The sequence below is a fragment of the Gallinula chloropus genome (assembly GCF_964237585.1).
Source record: "Gallinula chloropus genome assembly, chromosome: 15".
NCBI classification, from domain to species: Eukaryota; Metazoa; Chordata; class Aves; order Gruiformes; family Rallidae; genus Gallinula; species Gallinula chloropus.
In genome coordinates, this window is record NC_140100.1 from 15,212,130 (window position 1) to 15,233,882 (window position 21,753).

At 46.7% G+C, this 21,753-nt stretch overlaps 1 protein-coding gene across 1 annotated transcript in view; it reads right to left on the reverse strand.

The window, feature by feature from the left end:
- The window catches only part of DNAAF8 (dynein axonemal assembly factor 8), a gene marked incomplete at both ends in the record, with an annotated part of 93,084 nt that extends 78,659 nt beyond the window's left edge, over window positions 1–14,425 (reverse strand). The window contains 9 exons of the mRNA XM_084271211.1: window positions 1,405–1,555; window positions 3,371–3,739; window positions 5,607–5,669; window positions 6,454–6,600; window positions 7,538–7,676; window positions 8,682–8,778; window positions 10,765–11,250; window positions 12,043–12,156; window positions 14,279–14,425. Coding sequence (XP_084127337.1) covers window positions 1,405–1,555; window positions 3,371–3,739; window positions 5,607–5,669; window positions 6,454–6,600; window positions 7,538–7,676; window positions 8,682–8,778; window positions 10,765–11,250; window positions 12,043–12,156; window positions 14,279–14,425 — 1,713 coding nt within the window. The remainder of the gene's footprint in view (window positions 1–1,404; window positions 1,556–3,370; window positions 3,740–5,606; window positions 5,670–6,453; window positions 6,601–7,537; window positions 7,677–8,681; window positions 8,779–10,764; window positions 11,251–12,042; window positions 12,157–14,278) is intronic.
- Between the last annotated feature and the right edge of the window lie 7,328 nt (window positions 14,426–21,753).

Here is a 21,753-nt window from a genome sequence, read left to right on the forward strand (position 1 = left end):
TTATTAATCCAACATTAAAAAAGTTTTTAATCTGCAGAAATACACTAGTCAACTGCTTACAAACAGAATCACAGCATCACCAGGTTGGAAAAGACCTTTAAGATCATCCAGTCCAACCATTCCCATCCTAAGCTAAACCAGATCCCTGAGCACCTCATCTCCCCGTCTGTTAAACACACCCAGGGAAGGGGACTCAGCCCCTCCCTGGGCAGCCTGGGCCAGGCCCTGACAACTCTGCCAGGGCAGAACTTTTCCCTCCCATCTGCTCTGAGCCTGCCCTGGCACAGCTTGAGCCCATTGCCCCTTGTCCCATCTCCTGTCCCCTGGCTGAAGAGACCATCGCCCACCTCTCTGCACCCTCCTGGCAGGGCAGGGGAGGTGGGGAGAAGGTCTCCCCTCAGCCTCCTCTTCTCCAGGCTGAACACCCCCAGCTCCCTCAGCTGCTCCTCAGAGGATTTGCCCTCCAGCCCCTTCCCCAGCCTGGTTGCCCTTCTCTGGACTCGCTCCAGGACCTCAATGTCCTTCTCATGGTGAGGAGCCCAGAACTGGACCCAGCACTCGAGGTGCAGCCTCACCAGTGCCCAGTACAGGGGCACAATCACTTCTCCAGACCTACTGGCCAAAGAAATCAGAATGATCCATCCTCTGGTTAGTGCTGTAAGGTCTTCTAACTTTTGTACTGACTGAGGACCTTTATTATTTCTATTTGCATAAGTAAATCGTTATGGTGGACTCAAATTCCAGAGTTTCCCATCTCTTCTTACCTTCTCTCAGCGGGCCTCATGTTTAGTGAAACCAATGCAAGGACAGATTAGAGCTACATACACAAATCTCCTCAGGAGAAAAACCAGCCCTGTCCTCTGAGCCATATTTTAGGCTCTGTGTAAAAAAAAAAATAATCAGGATAATTTCATACCGAATTAATCATGGCATCAGTCAACAGCAAAACCTATTCCTAAACCCACAGTCCTTCAAACACACCCACAAAACTGAAATACAACACTGGTAGGGACTGACAACCAGACAGGACTCAATAAAGGCTTTGCTTGAGAAGTATGTCAGTAAATATAATTAACTTCTTAGAAAAAAGTTAGGGAAAAATCACATGTGAAAGCCTGGCTCCTGTGAAGCAGAATACACTGAGCCAAGCGACTTCAGCAAGCCAGGACTCCTGCCATCCCCTGAGACATCAGGCCTGGTGGGCAGCACCCCCATACAGGAAAGATGAGAAAAACATTATTAGCATGAGAGAAGAGCTGTTGGGCTGCTTATCTCATCAGGTGATGGTGCTCTGTAACAAATGGGTTCCAAATAACACAATGAAAAGGACTCTCTGGTTCTAGGATCACACTTGCACTTGGCCAGGAAGCCATGGTGAGGACAGTCCCACACTGAACTACTAACCACATGGAACAGAACAGGGGTTCTCTCTGCCATGGGCTGCATTCCAGTTACTGACTGCTGAGGCCGCAGTCTCTCCAGCTGCTCCTGGAATCTGTGTCTCTCTTTCATCTGTTCTTCTTTTTGGGATAGCTCTCTCTTACTTTCTTCTGTCCTGAAAAATACACAGATTCTGCTTTGCTTGAGCTTTCCACTTGGGAGAAAAAGCACTCTTGTTCATCTGTTTGCATTTATTTTTCCTTATACCACACACTTGAGAGTGAATCATGACAAGATAGGCTAAAATAGACCTAGAAAGTGTTTGTGGGGGGACACAAGAACTTGTCATTGGAGAAAATCATCTGTCAAAAAAAAAAGGTCCAAAGAAAAGGAGCAGACCTCAAACCTCAAAGTGGCAACAATCTATTTGGAGACCAGCACTCCATTAAGCAGAGGCGTGTTTGTGATGTTTCACTCCCCATCTCCCCTCCAACACTCTCAGTGTAACTCCATTTCCTTTCCTATCTGCTACAATACAGGGACAAGTTTCCCCTGAACCACAGGCTTCCATCTTTCTATATTTTGACATCTGCAGAAAAATTTCATCTGCCATTTCCATGGCAGATATTAAGTTCAATTACTTCTGAATCCTTCAAGCCCTGGGTGCCCTGACAATAATTAGAATAGCAAGAAAGAAACCTGAAATTCATTAAAATCATTGCCAGCTATTACTCAGCAACAATAAATAACACAGACTCTTGCCAAGCCATCTATCTGCAGGCTAACAGGTAGACAAAATGGACTTTTATAGAACTGATGGAAGCAATGAGCTTTAATGTCAGGAATCCCACAGAGGAGAAAAAAAACCCCTGCAACCAACCATCTGCCATTTAAACCATGTACACAGTAGCTGAAGTGTCTAAGAGGCAGGGTAGGCAACTGTTTAACACTGAAAAAGTAATAGTCTCTGGAGCAGGCAGATTCTAATTCTTTTAAGGGCTCATATGTCAAAGTCAAAATGTTAAATTTCACTCTGAAAATAGCAGGCAGAATATAACCTTTGAGAAGTCAGGATAATGGAACTCCCCCAAATAGCTGGGCAGGTGCATAAGGCAACCACCTCATTTCACTTTAAAATTAGACCTTATGCAGAATACACTATGTGAAACCAAGCCCAAAGGGGCAGAGGCCCAAATAACTCTGCTATTCCCTCAACCAATACCTGGTGGTTTTTTAAAAGCTTTCCAAGATATTCCTGTGGTATAACCTGTTCCTCATGAGTATACTTTGTCACTCTAAGTTCTTGCACTTCCCTTGATGTCAGAGTCAGAATTGCTTTGTTTGGGGAAAAAGTTAAAAAGTGAAACAAGATCATCTTCCAGTTTGTAAAAGGCATTTTATACCAAGAAACAGAATCAACAATTTTCCATATGTCCTGGGAATATGACAAGAAATAAGCTTAAATTTGAGATAGAATAATTTAATTTAAACTTAAGGAAAAGCTTTACAATTGTAAGGATAATTAAGCAGCAAAATGTACTACCTGGGGAGTCAAGAAATCCTCACCATTGAGAATTTCAAGACCAAGCTATATATAAATTCTGCAGGAAAGGGTAAGATTTTACTTTACTCTCTATTGGTACAGGGAGACAGACCCATCCAGACCTAAGAGGCTATGCTTAGTACATACCATTACCATCCTTCATAAAGGATATCAACACCATGTCATCTTCTTCTTACATAGAGGAAAACCTAAATAGCTAAATTTATCATGTCAGAAGTACCAATCCCAGGCCAGTTCTCTGATCTGCTAAGTCTGGCTGCTGCTAAAACTTTAAGTAATAGTGGCCATGCTGGGCTGTCTTCCCAGGTAACAAAACCAGGCACATCCTTTTGCTCCACCTTACAGATGGGATAAGTAACATTCTTTAATCTTAGACAATTACATAAATCATAATCAAAACCACCAATCTCTTTTCTTGTGCAATACCTTGGCAATTCTGTTGCAATTAGAAGAGAGTTTGGAGCATTTTCTGAATGTGGAACCTTCTCAGCTTGTATTTTGTTTTCTTCTTCTATGCCAACTCCATTGCCCCCATGGCTTGATGAAGAGGTATTTTGTTTCTCTGGTTTCATTCTCACCAGTGTCCCAGCAGTCACCTGATTTGTCTCTTGCCTCACATTAAAGTCTTGGTTTTGCCTGATCTTAGAGGAACTTTTCTCTTCCAGACTTTCTGGATCCTGTTTTAGGTCTTCACATTTTTCAGCCTGGGTGGACGTTTTACGAAGAAGCTCTGAGGCTTCTTTTCGGGCTGCACGGAGCTGCTGCAGCAGCCAGCTTTTCCCTGAGCAATTCCTCCTGCAAAGAAAATAAAAACCTGATTTAATCAAGGTAAAGTGTTATATGAGTAAATTTAAACTCTAAGGAACTTCACTTTGAGTGACAGCTCTAAACAAGGTCTGTGTGTCTACAAAAATAATAGTTATCAGTAATAGTAGCACCAGCACACAGGCAATTTAGTTACCCCTTCTGCAATTTCAGGCATAACAAACACCTATTAGAAGAACCCTGAACAAATGTAATGTCATAGAAATTAGAGTCTTTGTCCCCTTTGGATACAGGGGTTAGGATTCAAATACATACAGAAGAAAAGTTCTTCTAATAATTCTTAGGATTTTTGAGCATTTGACTTCATTTCATCCATCTCCTCCAAGTTAATGAGATTGATGGGGAATCAACTTTTTAAAAGGGTAGACAATGGCAGGACAAGGGGGATGGATTAAAGCTAAAGGAAGGAAGGTTTAAATTGGATATTAGGGGGCCATCAAATCAACATCTGACATCAATGGCTGGACTATGAAGGAAGTATGCCTAAGTGGTGGCAATTCTGGGAGAGCTCCCTGTATTGGAGAGCAGCCTTATGACACAGTGCTAGAGATGCAACACTACCTGCATACTCCAGGGAAAAAAAACCCCAGCATATTTTCTAGGCTAAGTGTCTGGAGACCATGACAACTAGCCCTCCAACGCCCTAATGGGTAAGCATCTTGTACTACAGAATATGGGATTAATAAGCCCATAAAAACTGATATAGACCCCTCATGAGATGAGAATCTTACCCTGCTGAGACCAGGAGTCTTTCTTATTTAGAAACAGAACTGAGTAACATTTACCAGGCATTTCATTTGCATATGCTCTTTAACAACATTAAAGCAAATCAAAATCTAATCAACTAAACTCTGGTCTCCATCACTCCAGATTTACAGTGATGCAACTTCGGTGTTTGCATCAGTGCCAGTGAGAGTTCCCCAAACATCATCTTGTCCCTGATTTATGCTGGTTTTGTGTTAGATGTTCTAAATTATATTGAGTGTTCAGGCTCCATTCCTTGTCAAATCATTCATTTATTATCATTTATTTTTTCAAATTACTCAAAAAAGAGTAATTGGCTGGCACAATACAAATGTTCTGCTTGTCCTCTTGCACTGCTGTAATGTGAACTCACACACACCAGACTTCTAAATGTAATCCAGAGCCTAAATGCAGGAAGATGTTTGAAGCTTGACATATCTGTTCCACGTTAAAAAGGTGTCTAAGAACCTATGGGTATGAATCAGATCTGAGTTTAGCAACAGGAAAAGGCTGACATCTGTGCCTCTTGAAGAATTTACAGTTCAGGATTCCATCCATCATTCTGTCTCCTCTTCCCCTTCCTCCCTCTCCAATTAAGGAGAATTGAGAGCATCCCTGCCCACACATTGTATTGAATATTCTCTTTAGATCAACATCCATTCTAGCCTATTTCATTACTTCTAAAAATAAAGGTTTGTCTGAGTCAACTCCCTACAACAACGTTTTCAAAGCTTAGTTCTGAGTCATTTAAAAACAGTTCTCACATCACTCAAACATGTCTGGAGAACCAGTCAGGTTTCCCAGCCACCCAGGTCTACTCCATTTGTCTTTTGAGCCTCCTCCATGCAGCTACACAGGAGTGAGGTGCTCTACTGCCTCAAGCACCAACAGCTCTTTTTCTACCTTTGGTATCTTTATCATGCAACAGGAAAGAGTGATCTCCTGGTACCAGGCTGAAGCGCTTTCTTTACAGGACTTTTTTGCTATGAAGACCAGGAATGAAGATATTTCATTAGAGAAGGTCTCACTCTAATTGCTGTTAGAACAAGTAGTTTAAGATAAAAAGTAAGCATTGTAGCATTTGAACTCTTACATTCTCTCTTCTGCTTGCTCCTTAATCATCATAGCCTCTTCTTCATCGGAGCTGTCACTTGCACTGTGAAGCAGATTAGATCATATTAGGTAACTCTGTTCCAACTGGGTGTTGGCTTTTCATCACCATTATCAAAAAGGGAAAAATACTTTCAGGAAAGATTTCCAGGTGTTAAAGCCAGTTCTTCACACTATTCTAGCAAAACAAATACAAGCAACTCCATCAAGATGCATTAGTCATTTATTAACTATTAGCTGTTAATTAGTTGCAAGGTTTATTCTGGTGACCGTTTTCTTCAACCCCTTGCTGCAGCAAGGGAGCAAACATCTACCTCAGACACCATTAACTCTAGGGGAAAGGACGTTTGCCAAAATCTGTTGCAGATTGAGAAGAATTTGGCATCCCATAACTGACTATATAAGGTCATCTTATCACACAGGAGACAGAAATCAGCACCACAGTTGCTTGCCAGGAATGTAGTCAAGGATGTCCATTTTGTACATAGTGCTGTCAGAATGCTAGCCCAACTCAGACAGCTCCAAGCACTGATTTGCAGTCACTGCCTACTCCCTTATAGATGGAAGCTTTCTAAATGTTATTTCCTGGATGATTTGCATGTCCTTTCTGTGCTGCCTGAATCTCCACGAGTTTACTTGTTCTGAGAGAAGTTGTTCTCTCCTGAGAATCCGTCTATGCTCTGTGAGAGGCCAAGTCTTCCTGCTAAGGTCACAGGGGTGGAAGAAAGCACTTTTAAATTTGTATTTCACAAGTATGAGATTCAGAGAAAAGGTTTCAGTTTCCTACTTTTTGTTACTTACTTCTCACTACCAATAAAGCCAGGGTTTACCTTTGTTTCTCATCGGGGGATGTTGCTGGCTTCTGTGGTTTAGCATCTCTCAAATCCATGTAAACAGTTACAGGCTCTGGCAGGCACTGTAATCTCACCACGTCCATCCTTGGAGAACTTTGTGAAGATGATGGGAAGGCAACGTTCCTAAGTACAGAAAACACTGTTTCAGCATGTCCTCTGCCTTAGCCAGACAAGAAGTCCTGCAGGGTGTGGATTATGATCAAAATTGGATTGTGAAAGGAACTTTGTTCTTGGCAGATTCAAACTCTACTTCTGCGTACTCTCCACCACCTTACAAACCTGAACTCAAAGATTCAGCTTCCCCCAAGGAATACAGATCACAGGCAGCATGATTCTTACAACTGATAATGTCAAATCACTCTCTAGAACAAAAGTAAGCAGTTATGGTACCAAAGAGCTTACAAGTTTTAAGATCTCAGTGTCAGTCAGTAAAAATGGGTCCCCTTTTCCTCTTGACTTTTTTTTGCAATTCCATTCTACCTTCCAGAGCTACAAAATGCAGGTCCCCTTCATGGCTCTCCCTGCTCTGGAAAAGTAACCTCATCGCTCCTTCCCCTTCACAGGCTTGTTTCACTTCTGCTTCCTCTGTGCTGCCACCATTGACCTTTGTTTCCTCCAAACAGTTTGGAAATCCACGTCCTCCACACAGAACCCTTGACGATGCACAGACAGTTCCACTGATACCTACATGAAAATTATCCTGTATGCTTTAGCTAAATTGAGGTACCAGTAAGAGACACCAGTACACTTAGATGACAAAATAGGTGGCCACAATATTCTGCTTAGCCTTGTTTTCCTGCCTTTCCCATTTGCCTCAAGTGTCTCATAAGATCTAGACACTATGCTGATGCTAGTGTAGCAAGATACTGATTGCTTATCATCAAATGTATAGGAATGACCAAGTCTTAATTTTTCTTTTAACAACCCCATAGCATATTCCAACCATTTATCAGCTTCCTGCAGAGGCTACAGAGAAAAGCACCTCTAGACCACCATGAGTTTCCAGGTATCCCCACTGGCAATCAAGATTGCCTAGTGTATAGGACATAAAAGGACCTACTTGTTCTCTTGCTGTTGTGTAAAGGAGGAGAGCTTGAGTGATGGCCACCTGCAGTGTGGAGATACTGTCCTGGACTGTCTGGCACACAGCTCTTCTAGCTTTTCCATTAGCTCGTTTTCAGACCTACTCCTGAAGGTCTCTATGGAAGAGCAACAAAAATAATCACCAGTTGTGTTCTTCTGCCATGGGATTATCCAATACATCCTTCCTCATTTTCACACTGTCCCTTACTCTACAGCCTGTCAGAAGGAGAATGATAAAGATCCTGTTATCTGGCTCTAACTCACTTCAACCCCCCATCCATCTCACCCAAATCACAGACCACAAAGCACTGGTTTCAAGCTATGAAAGCAAGATGAAACCTTGGGGGGAAGCAAATTAAAACAGTTGTACAAAAGCATCAAAAAACCCAATATGATTTCAACATTCAAGATGATGCTGCAGGGAATAACCACAGGAGCCTGAGCTTTATTTCTTTTGATATACTTTTGTCCTTGTTTTGGTCAGGATGGAGTTAACTCCTTTTGTAGCAGCGGATGGGACGCTGTTTTTGAGAGTTAAAATGAAAGCAGTGCTGATAACACCCTGATGGGTTTAGTTGCTGTCAGACAGTCAAGGACTTTCTCAGCTCTTCATGTTTCTCTATTCATGAGAAAGGAGGGGTGAAGCCAGAACAGGTGACCCAAACCAGCCAGAGAGAGTATTCCATGCCAATTCTGTCCTGCTCAGTATAAAGGGGGCTGATGGGAGGAGGAGGGGGGGCAGCTCCCGGACACACAGTTTTTGGGGGACGGTTGGGTTCCAGGACGGCTCTGGGTGGCTTGGCCTGAGCTGTGGGTTCGGTGAGAAACTGCATCCTGTAGCAACGGCTTCATAGATTTTTTGCTCTAAAGTCCTGTCAGCATTGTTATATTTTATCCTTCTGCTATTTTAGTAAACTATCCTTATCCCAACCCACGGGCTTTTGGTTTCTTGGTTTTGGGGTTGTTACTTGCCCCTTCCTTTTCCCTTCCCTTGCCTCACACATCCACTCCCCTTCCCCTGCTCTTTTCCTCTAAAGAGCAGGCAGCTGTGTGGATCTTGGCTCCCAGCCGGGGTGAAACCACGACAACTTTCAAATTTGGTATTAATTTAGCAATGTTACCATGATTTGTTGAGGAGAAAGCAACTTCTGCATGAGTGTTATCCTTCTGCTGCTTCAGCTCCTCAAGACTCTTGTGTTGATCCCATTTCTCAATATTCTGAAAGAAGACAGCTGAAATGTAGCAGTCTTTTGGGAGTGAATGTTCCATCTCAAAAGCCCCTTTGACTCATGTGACTTGAAGGAACTCCAGACTCCTCTGGCACATTTAAACATACAAATGGCATACTTATCTCTAGTACTAGGCCACCATCACCTGTGAGTAGATGAACCAGTGTGTCACTCTGGACACAGTTGCTTCAGCAGGAGCCTCAATCAGCATGACTGACAAAAGGATCCTGAGTGTTTGAACTCTGCCTCCCATCATTGCCAAGGCTCTGCACATCTAGCATAGGCAAGTGCAGTACAATTACTAAGAGAAACCAGTGAAGGATTGACTGATGCTCACTGAAATATATAAAAAGTAAGAGTATTTCCTCATTCCCCACCTAAAAAAACAATCACCAGAACTTAGAAGTACTCATGATTTTTTTAAAGGAAAAGGTGGCTGTCAATTATGTCACAACTACAACTAACATGCATTTCATATGACCACTCAAGAGCTTTATAAAACCAGAAGCAACCTCCAAAACATGCAGTTTCACTTAGTAAAAGCCTGTCACCTTCCCCTCCCATTTAATACCCTTTGCAGATCATTAAATCTTCACACATACCTGAACCATGATTAGATCTCTTCTAATATTACAAGCTGCGGCTGATGAAAGGTAAAAGCCTGACAAGAGTCACAAGCTGAAGCCTTTCACACCAACACAAAGCTAATACTGGTTCAACAACGTGACTGAGGTGTGTTGGTCTGGAAGAGTGAAGACCCTGACAACTGAGCACTAATTCACAGGTCAGTACAGGCACCGTTTTATCAAACGGCCTGAAAAGAATGACAAGGTATGTAGTTACTTTAATTAAGATGCAGTTAGGAAAAGCTTTTTTCCCCAAGAATAGTACATAAATACAAACCAGTATAATAAAAAGATCAAACTACCATGTAATCTGCTGCAGTAAGGCTCTCTCCTCCTAATCCTGGACAGGAACAGCACTGTTGTGAGGTACAGTACAGGGTTCAGAAGAAGGAGGAACAAAGCTCTGTACAATTCCATTCCTAACACAAAAAGGAACCTAAACATACTTGAAAAAATAGCTTTCAAACTGATATGGTTAGAATCAAGAAGATACTGTACTAAGTTTAGCAGCTTTATTTGACATCATCTGAGGTACTTGCTGGGCTGGGAAGCGACAACCAGCCCAAATCCAAACACACACCGTGCATACAAAGGGCACAGCTTTGCTCCCCCTTTAGGGAAGGGACAATACACTGAGCCTGGTCTCAGCACTCACTCAAACGCAGCAGACTTCAGCTCATTGAAGCCAGCGATATCAAAGGTTCTGAGAGGAAAATCAGGCCTCCTGAACTAATGGAGCAACTGACTTAAACAAGGCAAGATGGAAATTAAACTTAGAACCACTTGAAAGCGATGCCCTCCAAAAATGGCATGATTAAATGATGCAGCACAATTTCAAAGCCCACCATGACAGTCAAGCTTCTGCATTCTCTGCCTACACTAGAACCACTCTGACACCAAAAAGTTTATTTCTGTGAGTATAGATGGAAGGGGAAGTACTTCTGTACTCTGATTCTACAGAAGGCTCTGAACAGAAACAGCAAGTTCATGTTCTCTGCTGATTAAGTCCAAATGACATTATAAATCACTACAGTCAGCAGAGATCTGCTATTGCAGCATTGAAGTGAACCACCTTTCCATGATGGGGCCACATACCAGATAAGCACACATCATCCCACAGACATAAGGACCTGCTTTAAGCAGAAGTGATTCCAGAGTTCAGGAACAACCCTAACCACCTTCTCTTCTCACCTCCAGCATTACACCACAGTGCATGGCTTCCAAGATTCTGGAAGGCTGTTGATGCAAAGTATGGCATCTCAGTTCTTTAGTAGGAGTCTGCGAGCAGTGTGCTGTGCCCTCTACCCCACAAGCAGCACTCCCCAAGACCATTTATTAGGACCACTTACCTGCAGTGACAAGTGGGTTAGTTCTTGAAGATCTGAGGTTTCTTTCTTAGCAATTCTTTCTACTGTGTTGCTAACACCACGTGAGGGAGATTTGACATCTAGCTCTGGGTGGCCTGGTGACGGCTCCAGGATTATCTTGGAGAGTATCTTGGTCTCTATCAGCTTTCTTCTCTCTTTGTGATTGCTCAGCTCTTCCACAGACAATACAGTATTACACCAAGAGTTCCCTCTTTCCCTGGCCTGTTCCCTGCTTGATTCTTTCTCTTCAACGTGATGTGTGGAATCTGCAAGAGACTCTTCAAGAACAGCTCCCTTTTGACTCAAAATGTCTTCAGCACGGCTGGCAAGATGGGAAGTTACATCTCTAATCATTTGTACCTCTTCTTTTGCAATGACTTGGGCACCATCTGTTTTTTTCTGGATGCCAGAACTGTCTAGGTCTTCATTCCAGATCTTCCATAGGTCTCTTTCTGCTTCCTGGGTTTGCTACAGGTAGAGAAAATAACTTGCATGCAGAAAGTCACACCTCCCTAAGCCTTAGAAGCTGACAGCAGACCAAAACAAAGTGATTGGCAGATAGCAGCTCCAACTCAGGCACCATCTGGTAACAGCACACACCATATCCATTATGGAAACAGTAAGACTGTTTACTTTTCAAAGTCTAACTTCAGGAAGTATTAAAACATCCTTGAAATGAAGTTGCCTTACATCTGCTCACTGTATGACATCTCTTACACAGAGCTAAACACATGGGAAAGCAGTGCAGGAAGTTAGTCTTCCCATGATGAAACAGTAAGGTCAGCTGGCTTCTCTGCCAGCTTCCTGTGATGGCTAATCTTCATCTCTGCAGGCACAATATAATCATTTTATGTCAGAAAAGCTGTATGAGGGATAAACTCCTTACTACACTGTTCCAGCTAACCCTGTGTTTTCTACATACATAAAATGGGGGCTGAAACTATTTCTCACCCTGAAAAAAATCAGGAGTCGTTGCACAGTGTTCCTGTTAGTGCAAAGGAGAAAAAGCCCCAGAAACAGTAATAGAAACCTGCAAAGAGATAGGACAAAAAAAAATCTCAAAGAGCAGATCAAGCTTGAAAGGGTCATTATATAAAGAAAAGGATTTAGTCTCTGGGGCAGGGGGAAGTACTGGGGAGTTCTCGATTGCTCTCCTATCACCCAGTTCCATCTACCAGGTGAAATAACAGCAGCTACCACACTAGAGACAGCCAGAAGGTGGGGTTACAGTAGTACAGCCTGCACACAACAGTCAACAACCTGCATGTTTGAGTCTTCCAGGGAAAACTCCATCAGTTCTTCTGACAGGTCAGGAATTAAGTTTGGCTGTTCCCGCTGGAAGATGAAGAGCTCCCCATCGTTCTCACAGTCAGACTGCAAACAAACAAAACTACATGAGACACTGTAACACTCCCCTAAACAGCTATTCTGCAGTGACAAATCCTACATGATCACTACTTGACTGAAGTTCAGAGATGACAATTTTTTCTGCAGTTCCACCTTCACTAGACAGACTGATAGCCCAACACTCAGGGGTCTTACAGCAGCCTCACATTTGAGCAAGCTACAGTTATAAAAACCATGTAAAACACTGAATTGCCATGGAAGGTGATGATCAACATCCCTCTGTACTAACCAATGACAAGAGCAAGCAAGTTCCACAAGTCTATTACAGAGTACCAAGGGGCAGGGCTGCTCCCTAAGGGAAGGGGAGCATGTAACCAAAGAGGGAAAGGCCTCATCAGGCCAAAGCCAGTCCTACAGCACCCAAGAGGAGTCAGCAGGACAGACCAGTGTAGTGAACAGACTGAGACAAAACCCCAGATCATAAGGCAGCATTGTGGTGGTGAGGCAGGTCAGAGAGTCATTGCACAGCTGAAAGCCTGGAGCAAGCAGGCCTATAGCTGGAAACCAACACCCTTCCAACATTGCTCAAACTCCAGGTAAAGACCCAGAGCTGGGCTTAAATGCAGCTGCTGGATGTGTGTGTGGGAGCTGCAGGGGAGGCTGCTCAGGGCTTACTGCAATCAGGACCCTGACACTCACCATTCTGAATGCAAAGCTGTATCTATGTTTGCTTGGGCAGAGTTGAAACATCTTTGAAGATCTGTCTCTACACACAACATATGCATTTGAAATGAATCCTTATGCACAGACACCAAAGTGAGATGAAGCAACCCCTCAGCAGTCAGGACCAAGATTTCCCACTTGCCCCTTTGTCTTCCAAGTGTAAATTTTCAGGAACTCCCACTTTGGAGAATTCTCTCCATCTGGTTTAACTAATCATAGAATGGCAAGGGACCCCAAGGATGTCTCCAGGGGAGACTCCCCAGCCTCTCTGGGCAGCCTGTCCCAGGGCTCTGCCACCTTCACAGTGAAAAAGTTCCTCCTTCTATTCACATGGAACCTCCTCTGCTCCAGCTTCACCCGCTGCCCCTTGTCCTGTCACTGCCATCCCTGAGCAGAGCCTGGCTCTGTCCTCCTCACTCTTACCCTTTACATATTTATAGACATTGATGAGGTCACCCCTCAGTCTCATCTTCTCCAAACTAAAAAGGCCCAGCCCCCCTTAGCCTCTCCTCATAAGGAAAGTGTTCCACTCCCTTCAGTCATTTTGGTGGCCCCGTGCTGGGCTCTTCCAAGGAGTTCTGTGTCCTTCTTACAGTCACTGCCAGAGCCAGCATCTTGGACTAGAGAGGCAGGCAGTCATATTATTTCTACTGCATTGCTGCTGTCCTGTGAACAGAGTTCTTCAGCAGCCAAGAGGCAGCCTGTCCCAGACACGAAGACCCAGCAAGTGGAAAACCTGTAAGAGTGAAGAATACTACACAATGCCTATCAATCTTACGCTTTATATTAAAAGGTTAGTGGCATTATGCTTCTGTGCAGGTAGAACTGAAGCACAAAAAGGTAACAGATTGTGAGGAATTATGGGCAGGGAAAAGCAGTAGAATCCAGGATTGAAGTATCTGCCAAATGTGTTTTCCATAGGACCACAAAGTCTTCAGGAATATCACTTTCCTGTGGTCCTCATACATAGCAAAACATACTAACTGACCTACTGTCTGGCAAGTACATTATTGGAATGAACAGCATAACACTCTCAAGCACAAAACCTTGTAATTTCCTTTAAAATCAGCAGTGTGCTTCTTTCATACTGTATTTTTGACTGAACAAGCTAAGAGGAAACACAGGCTCATTCTGCAAGATGCCACTACCCTCCTCTTCCCAACCTAGAAATACTTATTGTGTGGAGAAATTGGTCCCATTTTCAGGTTCCAAAGAATAGAGGGAGAGGAGACAGCAGTTACACTTTGACAATTAGAGATATTACAGATGGCTGTGGATTCATGCAGTGTTATAACAGTCAGAACAGGCAGCCCATCGAGGGTGCCACATGAGCTACTCAGAAAAACCTGGCTAAGGTGACCTTCTCTTGCTCTTGAGAGGTTTTCCTAAAAGACAGTGAGGAAGAAAGGCGTGTTCCAGTGCTTACTGTGGAGGCATCAGAGTCCAGAGATGGGAGCTGGTCTTTCACTGCAGCGAGAATGGCTCCCCATTGAAATGTTCTGTTACTCCACAGAGAAGCTGCAGGAGGCTCAGATGGATGCTCTGTATCCTCACTTTGCCCTTCTGAGGCCATTCCAACAGCTTCCCTTCAATCAAATGAAAGATGAGCTTAAGTACATCTCACAATAGAACACAAGGGGTAACATCAGTACAAAGCAAGAACAGAGCATGTGCACTCAGGGTTTCACTGTCAGCAGTGGATGATAGAATTTGCATTTTTTGGAGTCATTCTTTCCCACCTGAGTTCAGAGGATTGGAAGCTTTCTGCCCTGCTCACCCTGCACACCCATTATGAGGGGCTGCACTTTAGCCCCTCAACTATAAAGAACATTTTTCTGAGCCAAGCTGACTTGTATCTGTGTTCTCAGAAAACCACGTCCACACTGCCTGCAGGGAGAGAGAAGAAACACAGCGAAGGCAAGGCTGACACCTCTGCTCTCAGCTGGGGCTTATTCCTCTTCCCTATTTCCCTCACAGTCCCCTCTTCACTGCTCAAAGGGTAGATAAAATGATTTATGTTTGCTTTTTTTTCCCCACTGGATTTGTATAAAAACAGTTGAGAGCAGGCACACTCTGGGATCTTGACCTCTTGAAGTGTTTATAAAGCGTCCTCTTTCCTCAGTTCCTTGGTGTGCATGAGGAGTTGAGACAAAACAGCAGGGCCTGTGGGACTAACAAGTTCACAGAATCACAGAATCCCAGGGGTTGGAAGGGACCTGGAGAGCCCATGGGGTCCAACCCCCTGCCAAAGCAGCTCCCCAGCTCATATTGCACAGGGCGGCGTCCAGATGGGGCTGGAATCTCTCCAGAGATGGAGACTCCACACCCCCTGGACAGCCTGTCCCAGGGCTCCCTCACCCTCACTGGGCAAAAGTTCTTCCCCATGTTGCTGTGGAACTTCCTATGCTCCAACTTGCACCCATTGCCCCTTTTCCTGTCCCCACAGACACTGAAAAGGGGCTGCCCATTTCCCCCTGCATCCCATCCTTCAGATATTGATAAACATTAACAAGGTCCCCCCTTAGTCTTCTTTTCTCCAGGCTGAACAGCCCCAGCTCACTCAGCCTTTCCTCACAGGGGAGATGCTCCAGCCCCTTCATCCTCTCCGTAGCCTCCTCTGGACTCTCTCCAGGAGATCCCTGTCTTTTTTATCCCAGGAAGCCCAGAACTGGACACAACACTCCAGGTGTGGCCTGAGCAGGGCAGAGCAGAGGGGGAGGATCCCCTCCTGTGACCTGCCTCATGGAAAACTTTGGCTTTTTAAATTTCACGCTACAGTTGCATCGTTTCCTGGGGAATCAAATGTGGGAGTAAATCATCTTTGTTTGGCTGGGAAAGTTAAGAGGTTTGTAACTGTATGCTGTTTGGCACTGAACAGCCTGTTGGTATAACACTGCCCCTTTTATTTGCATCAGGACAGGCCACTAACACTGTGCTGAACCTGAAGGGAAAATCAACTTATGCCCTGGGAGTTCACGACTCAGCAAGCGCCTTTATGCCTACTTTATATGCCATGTGGCGGAATCCCCGACATCATTTAGGTGCAGTGAAGAGCAACCCCCGAGGCAGAGGCACTACGGTCTGACAGTTAAGCGAACGCTGGTGAAGGCGAGAGGAGCCCCACAGGACCACACCAAGCCATATCCTGCGGCTTGCTCTGCCACCTTCAGGCAAGGGCAGCCTCCCAACGTAAAGGATGTTGTACCAGAGCTGCCTTATCAGTCACCTAACCCAGCATCCTCTCCGGACTCTGCAGCGCAGACTGGAGAGCCCGGGCCAGCCGGGACGTGCCATCCCGAGCCAGGGCTGACATTTCCCGCCGGGCCCGCCTGGGGCGCCTCGCGGCCTGGGCTGCCAAGGCAACGGCGGGAAACTCCCCTCAGCTTCGGGGCGGCCCTGACGAGCACGCAGCCCGCCGCGGAGCGGGGGGCGAGCTAACGGCTGCCCCCAGCGCCCGCCGCGCCACACCGCCCGGTCTCGGTGCCGGCGGGGCCGGGCACGGACGCCCCGAGGCGACCGGTCGCGGGAAGACCCCGGCGGGCACCGAAATGGCGGCGCGGGCGGCGCACGCGCAGCTGCGCCAGGGGCCCTCGCGCCCGCCCGTCACCGTGGCAACGCGGCCAGCGGTTCCCGGCGCTGCTCCCCCGCCGCGGGGCCTCCACCCGACAGCTCCCCTTGAGCCGCCCCTTCCCCTCGCTCACAGCACCCACCGCCTCAGCGCTGGGGCCCTGTCAGCGGGGCAGTGCGAGCCGGTGGGACTTCTGAAGGAAAAAAAAACACCACCCCAAACAGGAGGGAACGGTCAGCGGGAACGATCAGCTCGGAGACCGCCCCGGCCGCCGCTCCGCCCGCCCAGCCGCTCCGGGAGTTTGATGCTTTCCCCCGTACCTCAGCCACCGACTCGGCTACACCCCGCTCGCTAGAACCGCCCGCCCTCCCGCGGGACCCGGACCCCATTGGCTGGTCTTCTCCCCGCAATTCTATTGGCTCAGCGGCGCGAGGGGCGGTTTTTCCCTTTCGGCCGCGGAGGCTCTTGGGTTCTGTAGTCTGGAGTGGCGGGGTGCTTCCCAGCGTTCCTTGCGCGAGGGGGCGGCTTCCGGCAGCGGGACATACCGGGAGCACAGGTGTGGGGTGGGGTGGTCTGCGGTGGGTCGGTGCTTCTGGGGAGGGTCGGTTTGGGGTCGGTGGTCTGTGGCCGAGAGCCGTTCCCGGCCGTTAGCCTGCACTCTTCTCGGCGGGGTCAGCGGAGCTTCCGCGCCGCTGGGGTGTCCCGGCCTACCCCGGCGCGGAGGCTGAGGCCGAGTTCCCGGGCGGCCCTCGGGGGGCCGCGGCCCGGTGAGGCGCGGGGACGGCGTGTCTGGGAGCCGTTCAGCTGCGGGACGTCTGGTAACGCACGGGTAGTTACGGGCTTGGCAGCTATCGCCGGGCTTGGGGAGCTGGTCCCACGCTGGGTCGTGGGGCTGCGGTGTCCCGCTGCCGTGACCAGCTCCTCTGCTGGGGTCCTGGTTTCGGTCAGGATGGAGTTAACTTCTCCTGTAGCAGCGGATGGGATGCTGTGTTTGGGAGTTAAAATGAAAGCAGTGCTGGTAACACCCTGATGGGTTTAGTTGCTGTCAGACAGTCAAGGACTTTCTCAGCTCTTCATATTTCTCTATTCATGAGAAAGGAGAGGTGAAGCCAGGACAGGTGACCCAAACCAGCCAGAGAGAGTATTCCGTGCCAATTCTGTCCTGCTCAGTATAAAGGGGGCTGATGGCAGGAGGAGGAGGGAGGGCAGCTCCAGGACGCGCGGTTCTTGGGGGACGGTCGGGTTCCGGGACGGCTCTGGGTGGCTCGGCCTGAGCTGGGGGTTCGGTGAGAAACTGCATCCTGTACCAACAGTTTCATACAGTTTTTGCTCTAAAGTCCTGTCAGCATTGTTATATTTTATCTTTCTGTTATTTTAGTAAACTATCCTTATCCCAACCCACGGGCCTTTTGGTTTCTTGGTTTTGGGGTTGTTACTTGCCCCTTCCTTTTCCCTTCCCTTGCCTCACCACCCCCCACCCCCTCCTTTTCTTCTAAAGAGCAGGCAGCAGTGTGGATCTTGGCTCTCAGCTGGGGTAAAACCACGGCAGCTGGGAAGCGTGCTCGCTTGTGAGGCCACCGAGGTGCTTTTGTCCTTCTAAACTTGTCGTTTTGGGAGCACATTATGTGCTTTAACATTCCTGAGAGTGCCAGGCTCGTGGTAGAGGGGGAGAGCTTGATGTCTCTTCCATGGGCATACATAGGGTTAAACATGGATGTCTGCAGCTGGACTCATGCTGCAGGAATGCTTGCTCACACCAGTCCCCTGCGAGCACTGCTGTGGTTCCAACAGCTGTAGTGCCTGTAACCACCTCTGGACAGTCAGCAGGTGACAGTCAATGAGGGTGAGATGTTCTGGCTCTGGGAATGCTTGTTGTGACTGAGCTGGGAACAGCTACTTGTTCCTGTATGAGGATGTAACAAGGCTTCTTACTTCCCCCAGTGGGTCACTGCTGAATGTAGTGGAGATGGATCTAAGTCAGGAGCGTGTTGTCAGCTTGATGGCTCAGCTGGAAAACTCCAGCCACCTCCCCACTCTTGCTATCTTGGGCGTCTCATCTCTTCTGGGACCAGAAGGACCCGTGTGGATGTGACTTGTGCTTCTGGAAGAGATAGTGAGAGAATGAATCTAGCTAGTGCCACTGAATGGTGCCTGACAAGTGGGGATTAATGAGCAGTGTTGAATTTGTTCTGTGTTGGCACCTTTTTCTCTTGGCTGCTTCTCAAATCACCTTCCCTTTATTTTTAGATTGGCTCTTCTGCCACTCTTGCATCTGCTGCTGCTTGTTCCTTAGGCTTAGCCTCCCAAAGGTACCTCCCAAGGTGCTCTTTTGCTGCAGCTTGCATACAGAGTTCTCATAGCATGTTTCTTTCTTTCCTGGCTTCTGGTTTTCTCAACGGCTCAGACAGTAAACTCTCTGAATCCAGGGTAGTGTGGTATTTTCTACCTGCTCAGAGTCCCAGCACAGCAGAGTTCTGATCCTGGTAATTCTCTTTAATCCATCAACACCTAGCTATGTAACAGTCTCATGGGGCTGAGGAAGGTCTCTAACAAACATCAACTGAACTGCTGTGCCTCAAAGCACAAGCAGCCTGTAAGTGTTCAGGAGGTGTTTGTCCAGCTTCTTCACAGCACCCCAGCCTCTGCTAGTAATCCATCCTAGTACATTTCGTTTTCCTTTTATAAGGATTTTTGTGGCCTTAAACCAAAGTCTCCCATGCTACAACGTAAGCCTGTTACCTCCTGTCCTGTTCACCACAGGTAATTTCTGTCCTCCTCTCTGCAGCAAGGAAAAGCTCTTTGAAGGCTGTTATCAAATGTCCCCTCCAGGCATCTCCTCTTTGGCCCAGGCAGCCCTGGTTTCATTGCATCCAGTCTTTCCATTTCAGGCTTAGGGCTCTGATCACTTATTGTTGTGCTGTAGATTCTCTTCAGCAGTCCTCTGCATTTTCTCAGGCTATGGTCCAGTTCAGGCTGGGGTGAAATTTCAGAGATAAAACCCCCCCAAACCCACCCAAACCAAAGAAGCCCACACATCTGAACGTTTTTCTACAAACTGCCCTGGACTTGATCTCCTCTAACTGTGAATGTGTCTTTTTGCCTTCCAGGGGCAGCTTTAATCTGTTGTAGTGAGAAACACTCCTACTTCTTCTTGTTACAATCCACTCAAATCCAATTATATCTCCTTGTATTTTGCTTGTGAGGTGTTCAGGTCTTTCATTTGCTTCCTGCCCAGCATATTCTTCTTGCCTGAGGCCTCTGGGTTGCCAGTGTAATACAAATTGCTGCTATTAGGTAAAATAGGTGCTTTTTCAGATATCTAAAGAAAGGAATCATTTATTACCAGCACATGCTGATTAGGTAGAATGGATGATGCTTTTGTAGCCTTAACAAAGTGCAGAAGGAGTAGCAAGGTGTGGGAGAAAGGATCCAGCTGGGGAGTGAAGAGGGAGGAATTCAAGGCGTTTTGCTTATGTTGTAGGAAGAGAGGCTGGTGCCTGCAAGATAAAGGCTCCCAGTTCTTTAGAAAATGTAAGTAGTGTTTTGAAATGTTACAACTGAAGCAATGTAAAGAATAAGTGCTGCTGAAAAACACATCCCTGCTCTCTTTTATTCTTCACCAATGGCAAATTTGGCATTTGCATGACCTCAGAATGAGTCATTCTGAGGAATTAAACTGGCCAGAAATTACCAGGATGAAGAAAGAATACTTTCTGTTGGCTTAGATGCCCAGTATAATATGTAGTGGGACCAGGCAAAGCCCAGAAGTGCTTTGGAGATCGATGGTGGGCAATGAGGCTGCAGGGAGGGGAATACTCTTCCCATTGGGTTGACGTGGATGTAGCCTAAAACTGCAGCTGAAGACCTCAGGTGACAGCTGCAGCTGTGTGGAACAGCCTTTTATGAAGTGCTGAACAAGAGTGGTCTCCTGTGAATGGTTAAAATGATTAATATGCAATTGCCCCCTAAGGCCAGGCATGGGAAACAAACCTTTCAGCCAGTCATGAAACCGTAGGAGCTGTGTAATGAAGTTACTGTCTGCAGGATGGTGGATATGCCCAGATAATGAATGGGCAGGTGCACTGCTGCTCCAAGTGTCTCAGCAGCTTCTGGGATGTGTTGGGACAGGACTGGGATGCTTCTGAGGTGCTGAAACAAGAAATGGGAGAAACAAACTACTTACAACCTGGTGGCATAATGGAGAGTGTGTGTGCCCTATTCAGGTGATACGAACTGCTTTCCAAAGCAGTGGGCAGTTGGTCATTATTAATGACTGTGTCTTAATTTAAGCAATGACCATCCTGTAATATAAGACAGGTGGAGAAAGACCAGGAGAATCTTAATTCTCTCTCTGAAGTATAAAACATGCAGACCAAGAATTTCATCCTTTTGTATAACACTAAGCAGGCCATCAGTGCTTCAGTAGGTGTCTGGTCTCTTAGGAGAGTATCCAAAGCTGCCTTAGGCACATTTTGATTAAAAGGGGGGAAAATAAAGCCAGTGCTTCTGAAGTCTTAAAATTAGATTTGAAAGATGGGGGTTTTTTTAGCATTATTGGCTTTTATTTTTCCAGTGTATTTGAATCCCGGAGTCCACTGCAGCAAGAAAGAACCGCCAGCAAAAACACTTCAGCACATCATCTTGCTCCAGGCTACAGAGGCAATCAAAGCAGAGGTAGGAATTTGAAAGCTATACCTCTGAGATGACCTCTCCTTCCAAGCCAGTGGCAATGTGGAACTGTAGGGTGATTTATAGGAAATGGAGATCACAGAATCACAGGGGTTGGAAGGGACCTGGAGAGCTCATCGGGTCCAACCCCCTGCCAAAGCAGCTCCCCAGCTCATATTGCACAGGGCGGCGTCCAGACGGGGCTGGAATCTCTCCAGAGATGGAGACTCCACACCCCCTGGGCAGCCTGTCCCAGGCCTCCCTCACCCTCACTGGGGAAAAGTTCTTCCCCATGTTGCTGTGGAACTTCCTATGCTCCAACCTGCAGCCATTGCCCCTTGTCCTGTCCCCACAGACACTGAAAAGGGGCTGCCCATTTCCCCTGCATCCCATCCTTCAGATATTGATAAACATTAACAAGGTCCCCCCTTAGTCTTCTTTTTTCCAGGCTGAACAGCCCCAGCTCACTCAGCCTTTCCTCACAGGGGAGATGCTCCAGGCCCTTCAGCATCTCCGCAGCCTCCTCTGGACTCTCTCTAGGAGAACCCTGTCTTTTTTTTTTATCCCAGGGAGCCCAGAACTGGACACAACACTCCAGGTGTGGCCTGAGCAGAGCAGAGAGCAGCAGCTGGAAGTTGTGCTTTGCTGTCGCTGCTCAGGGCGGG